The following is a 14,944-nucleotide window of genomic DNA, read 5'->3' as shown; positions in this document are numbered from 1 at the left end:
TACACCATCCTAGAAGTTACAGGTAAAAAGGTAAAGTTACCATAGTCCCAGATGACCATAGGCTGCTCTTCTTTTTGAGGGAGATTGTTCACTGGTGATGATTTAACCTAAGGGTCACCACACCTCAGGTGAGAGGCAAGGTTGAGAAGTCGGGACCTTCATGAATAACCTCAGCCGGTACAGGAATCGAGCTTGCGCTGTTGGCATCGCTCAGCATCGCTAACCTGCTGTCAGTCAACTAAGGTAAAGTGACCCCACTATCAACATCCTGGGGCATTACCATTGACCAGAAATTGAATTTGACCAGCTATATAAGTAGTGTGGCTACAAAAGCAGGTCAAAGGCTGAAAACCTTATAGCCAGTTACTCAAATGCTGACTGCAACTCCAGCAACACCAAAGAAGCTCAACATAATCCAGGACAAAACAACCCAAGTGTTTGGTAGCCATATCACAATCATTCAATCCCTCCACCACTGACAAAACATTGGCAGCAGTGTGTACCATCTACAAAATGCAAGGCTCCTTAGGTAGCACATTCCAAACCCACGACCACCATGATCAGAAGGACAAATGCAGCAGATATCTGGGAACACCATTGGAGGTTCCCCTCCAAGTCACTCGCCATGCTGACTTGCAAATATATCACTGTCCCTTCACTGTCACTTGGTCAAAATCCTAAACTCTCTAAACATGAATTAACATGCAAATTGCAGTCAATTATAAACTGTAGAACAGACATTAAATGACCGATGTCACTAAAACAGATCTCATGAATTGACTCAACAGTCTACTCAGCATTTAGATTGTCAAAATCAGTCATAAAGTCTTTTAAAGATCTGAAGAATTTCAGCTTCACCTCTAGAATGTAACCTGATTCCCAGGCAGCAACAATGCACAACAAACTCGATTTTCATGGGTATGATTTCACCAGAAATGGCACACGTCTTCAAGCAACAGAAACAGCTGCAACAAGTATGCATTTTGTTGTTCTCCAATTCTGGATCTAGCCTCTCTTCAGCATGCTGGTACTGCATCACTGCACTCATCAACTACCACTGAGCTCTGATAAGATTGTCTCCTTTTAATATAATTTCAAGCAGATGTTTTGGTTTTCAGTCTCTGTTTCAGTTTTAATTTCTTTAGCAACTGGGAGAGTCAATTTTCTTTCTCCATTTACCCTTAAACCCATTGCCCCTTCCATCCATTTTAATTAGGCTTTTTCTCCAAAATATACAAGCTTTGTCCACTGATTCCATCACAGGGTCCATGTCCGAAACAACTGTGTTGACTGTTTTTCCACAGATGCTGACTAATCTTTTGTACGTCCAGCTGTCTCTGACTTTATATAATTCTGTAATAGAGTCACTTTTTTTTCTGTATATTGTAAAGAGGGTTGTTGTTCGTCCATCGTCATCGATGAGGACCTTGACACCATTCGTCATTTTGAGGCTGGTTGTGGTGTGTCCGAAGATGACTGAGCAGGCCAATTTGGGCATGGAATGTCCTGGCACATATTGGACAGACTTATGTAGACACTGTAGTTGTTGCACTGGTGGCTCTGGACTTGCGCAGCTTGTGCTTAAGTTGTGCCTCAACAATTCACCTTGCTTCGTGAGCTTGACAGCCTTTGTGGATGAGGCAGCACCAGGTAGGGTGGTTTTGTGCCAGCGTTTCCCAGGTGATCGTGTCAATGTCAAGCGACTTCAGGGAGGCTTTGAGTGTGTCTTTGAAACGTTTCTTCTGCCCTCCATGCGAGCATTTTCTAGCAGAGAGTTTCCCAAAAAGGAGCTGCTTGGGTATGCGCTCATCTGACATACAGATGATATGACCTGCCCACTGGGTCTGCGCTCTCACCAGCAGTGTGTGGACTGATGGTAGACTTGCTCTAGAGAGAACTTCAGTGTCTGGTACTTTGTCTTGCCATCGGATGCATAATATTCTGCGAAGACAAGTCATGTGAAATTAAAAGCTGATGCGTTTAGAGTGGATAAAAGTAGTGGGCGAGTAGAAGATTGGGAGAGGTTTAAAAATCAACAAAGATTGACCAAGAAGATGATAAAGAAAGGAAGGATAGACTATGAAGCTAAACTAGCACTAAATATAAAAAAGGATAGTAAGAGTTTTTATAAACATATAAAGAGGAGGAGGCTGGCTAGAGTGAATGTTGGACCCTTAGAGGATGAGAGGGGGGATTTAGTGGTGGGGGATGAGGAAATGGCTGCGGCCTTAAATAAGTTTTTTGCCTCAATCTTCACGGAGGAGGACGTGAATAGTTTGCCGGGTATTAAAGATAGAAGGATGGTAGGAGTTGAGGGCCTGAATGCCTGAATTGAGAGCCTCAATGACATTACTGTTACTAGAGAGGCGGTGCTCAACAGACTGGAGGAACTGATTGTGGACAAGTCCCCAGGACTGGATGGAATGCATCCGAGGGTTCTGAAAGAAATGGCGGAGGTGATAGTGGATGCCTTGGTGGTTATTTTCCAAACGTTGCTGGATTCCGGGGAGGTGCCGGAAGATTGGAAAACGGCTAATGTTACACTGTTGTTTAAGAAGGGTGGCAGGCAAAGGGCAGGGAATTATAGGCGGGTTAGTTTAACATCTGTTGTAGGTAAAATGTTAGAATCCGTCATCAAGGATGAAATAGCGAGGCATCTTGAGGGGAATTGCTTGATAGAGCAGACGCAGCACGGTTTCGTTAAAGGGAAGTCGTGTCTGACAAATTTATTGACGTTCTATGAGGATGTGTCTAGGGCGGTGGATAGAGGAGAGCCGGTGGATGTGGTCTTTCTTGATTTTCAGAAGGCGTTTGACAAGGTACCTCACAAGAGGTTATTGCAGAACGTCAGGAGACACGGAGTTGGGGGTAGGGTGTTAGCGTGGATAGAGGATTGGTTGTCAAATAGGAGGCAGAGAGTGGGGGTTAATGGGTGCTATTCGGATTGGCGGTTGGTGACTAGTGGAGTGCCCCAGGGGTCAATGTTGGAGCCTCAGCTATTTACCATGTATATAGATGATCTGGAGGAGGGAACCGAGTGTATGGTGTTGAAATTTGCTGATGACACCAAGATTGGTGGAACGGCAAATTGCGCGGAGGGTGTGGAGAGTCTGCAGAAGGACCTAGATAGGCTGGGTGAATGGGCCAGGAACTGGCAAATGGAATTTAATGTTGGCAAGTGCGAGGTGGTCCACTTTGGTAGGAATAATGGTAGGAAGGACTATTACTTGGCGAAAAACCCAGCCTGCAGGTGGTCAGGAAGGCGAATGGGATGCTGGCCTTCATAGCAAGGGGGATTGAATATAAAAGTAGGGAGGTCTTGCTGCAGCTGTATAGGGCATTGGTGAGGCCGCAGCTGGAGTACTGTGTGCAGTTTTGGTCGCCGCACATACGCAAGGATATTTTGGCCTTGGAGGGAGTGCAGAGGAGGTTTACTAGGCTGATACCGGAGTTGAGGGGGTTGAGCTATGAGGAGAGGCTGAATAAACTAGGCTTGTACTCGTTAGAGTTTAGAAGAATGAGGGGAGATCTCATTGAGACATATAAGATGATGAATGGGATGGATAGGATAGAGGTGGAGAGACTCTTCTCGCTCAGAAAGGACAGTAGGACTGGGGGCACAGCCTCAAGATAAATGGGGGGCGGTTTAGAACGGAGTTGAGGAGGAACTTCTTCACTCAAAGGGTGGTGAATCTCTGGAATTCTCTGCCCGTTGAAGTGGTGGAGGCTGCCTCGCTAAATATTTTTAAGACGCGGGTTGATGGGTTTTTGATAAGCGAGGGGATTAAGGGTTATGGGGAGAGGGCGGGAATGTGGAACTGAGCCACGACAGATCAGCCATGATCTTATTGAATGGCGGGGCATGCTCAAAGGGCTAGACAGCCTACTCCTGCTCCTATTTCTTATGTTCTTATGAATGCAATTACTGTCACTAGAGAGGTAGTGCTTGATCAACTAGCGGGACTGATGGTGGACAAGTCCCCAGGACCGGATGGAATGCATCCCAGGGTTCTGAAGGAAATGGCAGAGGTGATAGTAGATGCCTTAGCGATTATTTACCAAACTTTGCTGGATTCCGGGGAAGTGCAGAAAGATTGGAAAACAGCTAATGTTACACCGCTGTTTAAAAAAGGTAACAGGCAAAAGGCAGGTAATTATAGGCCGGTTAGTTTAACGTCTGTTGTGGGAAAAATGCTTGAATCCGTCATCAAAGAAGAAATAGCGAGGCACCTTGAGAAGAATTGTTTGATAGAGCAGACGCAGCATGGATTCGTTAAGGGGAAGTCGTGTCTGACAAATTTATTGGAATTCTGTGAGGATGTGACTAGTGCGGTAGACAGAGGAGAACTGGTGGATGTGGTGTTTCTTGATTTTCAGAAGGCGTTTGATAAGGTGCTGCACAAAAGGTTGCTTCAGAAGGTTAGAGGACATGGAGTTGGGGGTAAGGTGTTGGCGTGGATAGAGGATTGGTTGTCTAATAGGAGGCAGAGAGTTGGTATCAATGGGTGCTATTCTGATTGGTGGTTGGTGACTAGTGGAGTGCCCCAGGGATCGGTGCTGGGGCCTCAACTATTTATATAGATGATCTGGAGGAGGGGGCTGAGTGTAGGGTGTCGAAATTTGCTGATGACACAAAGGTAAGTGGAACAGCAAATTGTGCGGAGGGTGTGGAAAGTCTGCAGAGGGATCTAGATAAGCTGAGCGAGTGGGCGAGGACTTGGCAGATGAGTACAATGTTAGCAAGTGTGAGGTTATCCACTTTGGTAGGAATAATAGGAGGGATTACTATTTAAAGGGCGAAAAGCTGCAACATGCTACAGTGCAGAGGGACCTGGGGGACCTTGTGCATGAGTCGCAAAAACCCAGTCTGCAGGTGCAGCAGGTGATCAGGAAGGCAAATGGGATGCTGGCCTTTATAGCGAGGGGGATAGAATATAAAAGCAGGGAGGTCTTGCTGCGACTGTACAGGGCACTGATGGGTGTAGATCAGTCTCAGCAATCATCTACATGCTCACCAGAACCCTACTGAACCAGATGATGAACAATATCATCTTCGCCTTGAAAGGTGAACAAGAACAACAAAATGTTATTCTATTACTTACTTTGTGGATGTTACAGAATATTGTGGTGAAGCATACCTTATTCGAGTAACTTGTGTGGAACTTCTCTGTTTTGTTATTTCCCTTTTCTTGTGATGATCCTGAATCAGTAACTGCATATTTACCATTTTGCCAACAAATGGAAACAATACTTTATGCCTGTTCAAAATGTTTCAGGATTTTAGAAATTTTCATTAAATTCCTTCCTTGTGTTCTTTGTCCCAGTGAAACACCCCCAATAATTTCAGCCTTACTTCATAACTATAACCATTTGCTTCTGAGGTATCACTATTGGGAATCTTCACCATGCCTTCTCCATGACTCTAATGTTCCCACTAAAAGTTAGTTTGTCAAAACATTGCCTTTGTTCTGTGTAGCATTCCATGTGTAAAACCCAAAATCCACCTTCCTTTTTTTAGGACTTTCTCCACCTGCGTTCTCCAATATTAAAGATCTGTGCTTACATCTTTAGATCTACCTGTTCCTTCACTCTGTTAGGAACCATGCTGTATAGATAATTGTATTTTCTATAAAACAAAAGATCCAGGATTATATTATACTATAAATAAGTGTTGATGTTGAATTGGTGATTACAAGACCAGCGGACAACGTTTGGCAAGTAGAGAGTAGAATCAGATGATAATTGTTTATTTCTCATTGGACAATATAAAACATGTTCCATTGCCCATGAACTCCATCAAAAGGTAGCTGGATTAGCTGGATGAATATCTTAAAATTGGGATTGGAAATCTAACAAGGTACAAGGGATAGTCAGATAGTCAAAAGCTACATGGATTGTCTTTGGATCCTTGGCTACAACATCACAGTAATATTATCTGTGGAGAGCATAGCAGCTTGCCAAGATTGACTAATGTTGATTGGGATGTTGGAAAGGTCTTGGGCAGAGTTTCCTCTGGTAACTTCCCCTGCTGCTACTCACCTCTCTCAGTAGATAGAATGGGTTAAGCTTTTCTTCTTCTTTGCATCAACTTTGTGCTGCAGCACATAAATGATCAGTCAATTATTATGTACATGTGCTTTTCTACAGCTAGGTCCCAAATTCAGTGTTACAATGTGCTTCCTATTGTAACTTAGCAATTGAGTTGTTTAAGATGAATACCTTTTCTGTTAAAAGTAACAAACAAAGTAATTTATTAAAAACATGCGAGGGGTTCATATTAATATCACAGTATAATTTATAGGCTTGGATTTCATTGAATAAATTTGGCAGAAATTATGTCAATTCTAAGTGAGGTTAGTCAGAATTGGTATGTTGTTCCAGAGACTACTTCTGAAGCATTGCTATAATTAGCATTGAATGGCAGATTCCTCAGCAGCCAGTTCCCTGCATCCACGTTATCCTTGGCAGAAAGAAAAACAGGTTTTATTTCTTGAGCAGCTCCATGGATACTATTATTCCTGTCTTTGTTTTATGTTTCATGAAGTACACTTGAATTATGTGGCTAGGCATCGTCTCATCATCTTCACCCCTCCCCCAGCTACCTTGATTACAACTGTTCCACTCCTCTCTCTTAAGCTCCTCCAATGTGGGATCCTTGCTTGTAAACACCAGTCAGGGCTGACACTTTTGTTGTCTGAGAGTTTAATGAATTCATATGTGTGGTGGCTGCTTCATGTAGTAACATATGAGGTAAAGAATGAGCCATTGACTAATTTTGAAAAAGTGGCTGTGAAGAAGTGTTGAAAATGGACTCGAAACATTAACTCTGTTTCTTTTTCCACGCATGCTGCCCGATCTACTAGGTTTTCCCAACATTTTTTTGTTTTTTTTATCATTGACCAACCAATTTAGCAGCCTTAGCAGCCAACTAACCAATTTATCCCAACATGAGAAGTTAAAGTAGATTTATGCATCCTCTTGCTGAACAAAACTGTTGTTGCGAATAGGTTCTTAGTGTTATGTTTCAAATATAAAAGAACAAAATTCTGAGAATTCTCTGAAATTTGATTTGATCAATTTCGTAGGATTTTTTAATGACTCTGATGATATGAGTTACTGCAATACTAGTTTGGTATTGAAGTACAGCCTCATGTTGTCACTTTCAGACTTGGTTATATAAATCAGATTTACTGAGATCACTAAACGTTCTCGAATCATGTTATACTGATCAGACTCTGCAGAAAAGTTAATGAGAGCAAAGGTCAGCGTTTTTTGGATTAGCTTTGTATCTTGAATACTAGGTGTTTCTGGTTGTTTTTATTTGAAACTTTTGGTCTCCTGCAATTCCAAGTGAAGGATATGTCCTTTTATTCAGATTTGTTTGTCTGTATCAGCTTTGCCCTGTTTTATATTGATTTGAGCTCTGTCAGGGTTAGTTCTGGTAATGTTGCTTCTGTATTCAGTGTAAATTATACTGGGAATCTAGCACATACGTAATCTTGGTTTGAATATGTAGTGCACTAGAAGTGTAAGCATTGTGTTACATAACGTGATACTACATTTCCACTAAATTTCACAATATTTTGTGACCTCAAACATGAAAACCTCTATCATAATGAAAGTTGACTTTTCAGTTATCAATTTATTGCTTGGCATTTAGTGTGATGCCATGGTTAATTGCTGTTGAATCACTGAATTCAAGAATTTTTAGAAACAGGGAAAGGGTGGTCTGTTAAATCTAAAATACCTGAGTGTTTTTCAGGATGCCAGCTTCATTTACCCATATTCTCAATATATCCCTCAAATCTTCTGTAGAAATTCATTTAGTGCTGGAACCAATTCATTTTCTTCCTTCAATAATTTCTTTGTCAATTTCTTTCAAAATTCCGAAGTACAGTCATTATTCACTGTCAATAACTTGCTTAATACACTGCTTTTTAATGTAGCAAAATGTCCTAAGGCAGTTCACAGAAGTATAGTCAAACAAAATTTGACAGAGCCAGATGAAGAGATACTAACATGGATTGATGAACGCTTGGACAAAGAGGTGGGTTTTGAGGAGCGTCTTAAAGAAAGAAAAGGTGGAAGGGAAGTGGAGAAATTTAGGGAAGGGAATTCCAGAGCTTCAGGGCGAGGTAGCTGAAAGCATTGCTACTGGTGATGGAGCAATGAAAATTGGAGATGTTCAAATTTTCAAACTTTTTTTGGTTGAAGAACCGTTTTTCAAATGGTTTAGCAATCACTGATCCTGCTATCTAAATTCTATTACTATAGAGTACTCAAATTGAAGGAAAATAAAGCATGTTTTAATAATGCTTTTTTAAAAATTACTTTACTTTCTGTTTACAGATATCAGTAAGATATGTGCTTGCTTCTCATTGGAGAGTCTCCTTAGTGTAATTTTTATCAATAATGCTCAAATCATCTACTTTCAGATTGGGCTTGTACTATTATTATTCATGAAGTTACTGAGTACTTCCTGGGAAGACTAGGTTCTCTTTACAGGTGACAGGAACAGCTGACTTTATTTCATGCTAAAGTACCCAGATGCAAGACGTCACTTTAAACCCTCAGCTGCAGTGTAACTCTAAACTAGTCTAAAGACTCTGATGACTTTCTTTTGATGCTTTATATTTTCAAATCATATTTTACTGGCACAGCTGCTGCAGCCAAATCTTTTGTTTTTGTTTTCTGTTCTGCTGCTTATGTGAACAGGATAGGTCTTGTAGGAAAAAACCTTCAAGATGTAAATCTGTATTTTTTATTGGTTTATTATTAACAGCATGTTTGTGAGTGCTTGAAATATTTCTGTGCTGGTACGGTCACTGTTGGAAGTGAAGATGAATTTATGGGAGCAATGGTTTGCTCACGATTATAAGCAATACCCCATAGGCCTATGAATAAGCTACCAGCAACTAACACCATATTCATCAGTTGTCATAAGATGTCTCTAGCTCTAGTGTCACAGTATCCCTGAAAAGTCTCAAAAGACTCCGTTTTGAGAATCACTGAAATAGAAGAACACTAAAGCTGCAAGCCTTTTATAAAGCTGGTGGCAGGTTAAAGCTAGGGAGGGGAAAGGTTTTGAAAAACAAGGTTGTGAATTTTAAAATTGACGTGGCCGAGCCAGGAGTTAATTTTTGTTATCTAAGCATTGGAGCAGTGGTTGAACGGGAATTGATGCAAGTTAGGATACAGGCAACAGAGTTTTCCATGCATTCTATTCTCTGTAGGTTAGAAGTGAAAGGCCAGCCAGGAGAACGTTGAAATGTAGTCCAGAGGTGCCAGGCATACTGAATGTTTCAGCAGCCGATAAATTGAGATAGGTTGGAATTAGGAAGTTATGGAGATAATAGTCAGTGAGTTTTGAGATGGGGTGTATATATATGTTTGGAGACTTGTCTCGGAAACAAATATTGCAAACTGTCTGATTTCAGCCCTGGGTAGTTAACAGGGAGATTAATTTAATTGATGGCTAGGGGACAGAGTTTGTGATGGGGACAGAGCCCAATGATTTTGAGGCTTCAGTCTTCGCAATATTTAGCTAAAGAGAATTTCTGTGCACCCGGTATTGGATGTCACACAAATGGTGTGACAAATCAGACAATGGAAGGGTTGAGAGAGGTAGCAGTGATGTAGCAAAGCTGGATGAGTTATCATTTTACATTTAATACGAGAAGACCATTCCTTTGTCCAAAGGTGGCTTGAATGCAAAGCTTCAAAATGATCACAAACAAAGCATCTTATCCAACTCAACTCCCCAATTTCTGTTCCACCAATCACTGGTACTGAGCTTGCTACATATTTCTCATAATATGTAAGAAGTCCAATCCTTGTGTTGAGCCTTTAAGGTCCCTCGAGATTTTCTTTTTTGCATTTCTGCCACCTTGCATTACAGAAAGGTTGAGAATGGGACAAAAACATATTGAGCTCTGAAATCGGAACATGTGGGGTGGGATTTTATGGCATTGCTCGTCCTGAACCCTAAAATCCTGCCTGAAACGGACCTTCCCATTGTCTGACCCTCACCTGCTATGATTCCTATCACAAGCGTGATCTCTGGTCTTATGTTAAGTTAGTTGGTTTTGTTTTCAATTTACCAATATTTTTCACTTCAATGTTTAGTGTACAAAAAGCCCCTCGTAAAATTGTTTCTTTTTTCCTTATGTTGTATCAGAGAATTGGCCTCTGACCAAAAAAAATAGAATTGATTAAGTACTGAGAGCTCCTGTTAAAGATGTAAGGAGGCAATACTTAATAGAGGATCAATGCTACTGTTTCAATTTCGTGGGTCTGAGGATAAATCAATAAGTCATAAAATTGCAAAACCTTGAGTGAATTATATCATGATTGCACCAGTGGAAATATAAAGGGTGCTTGCAGATTCATTGCCATTTTCTAATGGTTTCTTTCAAAATTTTGAAGTTAATGAAACACTGAAGTACTGAAAGTGGGACAAACAGGCACTATCCAAAAGTTAGTATTAATAGTGTCACTGAAGTTGTCCTAAGATCAACTAACCATCTTAAGATGAAGGAAACAGCAAGGTCTGACTTTGAAGGGAACAGTTTGGATAACAACTCCAATGCTCCCTTTGGTGTTTTTGACAAAGTATTATCATTTTAAGTTAAATGAGTCTAATACCATTATCTCTCTAACTTCAAATAGAAACCTTGGAAAATCAGGACTGAGGGTGTCCTGCCTTGGCCTAGGTAAGCAAATGTTATCCTCATGTACAAACTAATTACAATTTCACTGTTCACACATTTACATCTTGTAGTTGGTGATATTTTATTCCCAGAACCTCTGCGACATAGAAATACTTTGGTCTTAAAATTAAAATTGAAAAAAAAATGCAATTTGTTCTGTCCCATTGACTGTCCCTTCACACATTTTGAATAGCTCCAGTGCTTCTCCTTTGTTTGATAAGACTATTCTAATTGCTGTTCTCCACCTTCTGCCCCTCATAGTTATCTAAATTTGCTAATTTACCTTACACGCACTCATCCTATTTTTTGATGTTCTTTGAATTAACTGTCTGACTTTGCCTTATCTGGGACATTTAATATTTAATAAACTTTGATGGGTAGATTGGAAAATAGTAAATTATGTTGTTTAATGGCTTTACTTTCTGCAGAGCTCTTAAATTATTTAAAATTAGATTGCCATTTTATTGATTTGGCTTGTGCCACAGACAGAGATAGAATGGCATATTTTTATCAAAATGCTAAGTAAATAATATTACTCAGCTATCCAGTAACCTTAAAATAATGGATGCTGAACATGAAAGACCTTTGCCTATAGAATTGTTGAAGACTGCTGAACCTGCAACTGAATTTCCTCATTCACAACTACAATGAATATTGTTCTGTGTTTTGTTTTAGTATTTGGGTTTCTTATCAGTTCAAAACAGATAATAAAGCTCTTTAATCTTTTACCTTTAAAACAGGAACATGGGTTACCTTTGGAGGTCAGATCACTGATGAGGTATGCCTCTTTCCTTTCTTTGAATCAGATTTTTTATCACCATATATTGTTGAACAGAGGACAGTGGATACCTTGGAGCAGTCATAAAATGGCTATAATCTCATTAACTGCTTCAGAAAATCTCCTATATCAAGAGAGTAAAGTTTATGATTTGTAAATTATGTTTACTAGTTTGTCTACTAAAAATGCTGATATAGCTGGGCATTTGTGGAAGACATCAACTTGGTGTCACTGAGAATAACACCTTGAAATATCCATACCAGTGTACTAACTAAAATTGGCATTAACTCAGCAACTTTCCTCTGAGAAGCCAAAAGGGCTTTCTGGAAAATCGAAGTACCCCTCCTTCCCTATCCTTACCTACAGCATTGGAGTGTGCTTCTGATGTTGTAGTACTGTATCCATTCCCTAATGCACTGAAAGGGAAGTTATCTTTTTATCGTGCCTTTGTTGTTTGTGAACACAAAAAAAATGTAAATTTTCAATCACTGTGCCAGACATTTGCATAATTAGTTTTGTGTACAAAATGTGAAACTGAATCTGTAGTTAAGTCAAAGGCGACTGGTGACTTCAAGCAATAATTGATTTATTAACAATAACATATTTACAAGATAAAGGTCTAACAGAATGGCAATACATACCAACTCTCCTCTCCTCGCCCTGGCTCCAACTAAGGTTCTTCCTCATTCCAGGATGCCTGCCCTTGCTCCGGATTGGCTGAGCTTCCAGTATGGCCTCTCCATAGCGTCCAGCCTGATCACGTGACCCTCAAAGGATTGCCCCCTTTAAGGGGCCACACTAACACATACACTGAACGAATATGATTCATTCAATTTATTTTGTTTCATTACATTCATCCATTTTATCATCCTCTCTCACTTCCATTTTTTCCACTTCTCCATTTCAATTTTTCTTCTTGTCCCCTCCTCCCAATCCCCTCCTTTTCAGGGCAACTGCCAGAATCCCCAGGCAGCCTCTTAACCATCTATACTTTTGTTCTGCCATTCACACATTCTGATCACTTAATAGACACTTCTAGCACCTTCTCAGCCTCTATCCTCTTCTATGTTCCCTTTGTCCCATTCCAATCTCCCCATGTTCTCTCTCTCTCTCCCACCACCCCCCCCCCGACAAAGAGACCCAATTCGAAACATTGGCACTATTCTCTCCCCACAGATGTTGTCAGACCTACTGAGATTTTCTAGTATTTTCTGTTTTTGTTTCAAATTCCTGCATCCACAGTACTTTGCTTTTAACCAACTATTTATCTATGCTAACGTATTACCTCCTAAACCATGAGCTTTTATTTTGTGTTGTAACCTTTGATGTGGCATCTTATCAAATGCCTTTAAGAAATCCAGGTTCCCCTTGATTCATCTTGCAAGTTACTTCCTTGAAAAAATGCTAATAAATTAGTTGAACTTAATTTCCCTTTAACTACACCATGTTGACTCTGCCTGGTCCCATTGTTTTTTCTAAATACTCTCCTATACCTCCATAATAATGGAATCTAGCAATTTTGCTATGTTAGGTCAACTGGTCTATTGTTTCCTGATTTTAATCTCCATGTTTTCTTGAATAAAGGTGTTACATTTACCATTTTCCAATCCCCTGGGACTGTTCTAACATCTAAGCAATTTAGTATGCTTATAACTAATGCCTTGACTATCTCCATAGCCACTACTTTTAAGACCGTAGGATGCAGGCCATCTGGTCCTGGGGACTTGCCAAACTTTAGGTTTAGTAGTTTTCCCAGTAGCTTTTCCCTGGTAATGGCAATTGTTTTAAGTTCCTCTGTCTTTCATCTCTTGATTTTCATGTACCTTTTGGAAGTTTTCTCTGTCTTCTACAGTCAAGACAGATACACAATTGTATACACAATTGAGACGTATAAGATGATGAATGGGATGGATAGGATAGAGGTGGAGAGACTCTTCCCGCTCAGAAAGGACAGTAGGACTAGGGGGCACAGCCTCAAGATAAAGGGGGGGGGGGGAGCGGTTTAGAACGGAGTTGAGGAGGAACTTCTTCACTCAAAGGGTGGTGAATCTCTGGAATTCTCTGCCCGTTGAAGTGGTGGAGGCTGCCTCGCTAAATATTTTTAAGATGCGGGTTGATCGGTTTTTGATAAGCGAGGGGATTAAGGGTTATGGGGAGAGGGTGGGAATGTGGAACTGAGCCACGACAGATCAGCCATGATCTTATTGAATGGCGGGGCAGGCTCGAAGGGCTAGATGGCCTACTCCTGCTCCTATTTCTTATGTTCTTATGTTCAATACCTGTTCAGTGCTTTCGTTGTTTCCTTGTTTCTAGTATTAAATCCCAGATGCTGAGGCCAGCATTGCTTTAATTTCTATTTTCTTATTTAAAAACTTGCAGACTCTCTTACTATCTGTTTTTATATTTCGAGCTAGCTTTCTCTCATATTCTTCTTTCTCCCTCTTTATTTCCATTAGTCATTCTTTGTTAGTTCTTAAAATCATAGTCTCTTCCTGCACTGTAGGGATACTATTTGACCAATTGAATCGTCTTATCCAGGCCACCCCTCCAACTTATCCCTGTAACCCCACACATTTACCCCACTAATCTATCTAACCCACACATCTTGGGACACTAAGGGGCAATTTATCATGGCCAATCCACTTAACCTGCTCATTTTTGGACTGTGGGAGGAAACCAGAGCACCCGGAGGAAACTCATGCAGACACCAGGAGAACATGCAAACTCCACATAGACGGTCACCCGAGTCCCTGGCGCTGCGAGGCAGCAGTGCTAATCACTGTGCTGCCTAAAATCTGTCCAAACTTCTAATTTACCACTAGTCTTTGCCGCTTTGTACAGTATTTCTTTTAATTTGATACTCCATTTAACTTCCTTGCTTAGGCACAAATGATGCATTAGGTGATGAACTTAAGGAAAACTACCTTGAAAGTTTCATTATAAACTTGATGAATTAGTACAAGGAGCATGGTGGTTATAAATGTTGAATTTAATAACATAATGCAGAGATAGCTAAAGATACGCAAAAAAAAACTTTCCCTAAAAGCTAAAGGAAAGGTTACTTTTCAACTCTTTGGTAAAAGCTGAGTTCTTGAGTAGAATGTTCAGTGTAACTAAGTAAATAGGATTCTACTTGCCAAGGGGTTCCACGCAGATGAGAAAGAACAGGCAAAAGAAGGACCCTTACGAGACATTGGAGGTGACAATATAGGAGTGAGAGAGAAGCCATTGTTCAATAAACTGTGGCTGTATTGAAATGATAAGAGTGGAACCATGCAAAGTCAATCCTGTGGTGCGGGACAGCAGAGGAGAGGCATTAGGGAGGGGGGAAATCACATGGTTTACTATGACAATGCATTCAGTCTCAGCTGTCATTTACTGCATAACCTTTTGAATATAAATAGAGACGCCATCCATTCATGGATGTATATATTAAAAACAATGTTTATTTAATTTC

General features: G+C 40.5%; 1 protein-coding gene across 11 annotated transcripts in view; it reads left to right on the top strand.

Moving 5' to 3' along the window:
* Positions 1-14,944, top strand: part of kcnab2a (potassium voltage-gated channel subfamily A regulatory beta subunit 2a) — a 271,332-nt gene that overhangs the window by 182,066 nt on the left and 74,322 nt on the right. For all 11 annotated transcript variants that reach the window (XM_080214999.1, XM_080215002.1, XM_080215004.1 and 8 more), the window contains 2 exons: positions 10,669-10,712; positions 11,450-11,487. In XM_080214999.1, the coding sequence (XP_080071125.1) occupies positions 10,669-10,712; positions 11,450-11,487 (82 nt within the window). The remainder of the gene's footprint in view (positions 1-10,668; positions 10,713-11,449; positions 11,488-14,944) is intronic.

Source organism: Carcharhinus amblyrhynchos, chromosome 30, assembly GCF_965287045.1.
Source record: "Carcharhinus amblyrhynchos chromosome 30, sCarAmb.v2.hapA, whole genome shotgun sequence".
Classification (NCBI taxonomy): domain Eukaryota; kingdom Metazoa; phylum Chordata; class Chondrichthyes; order Carcharhiniformes; family Carcharhinidae; genus Carcharhinus; species Carcharhinus amblyrhynchos.
This window is presented reverse-complemented; position numbering and strand designations above follow the sequence as displayed.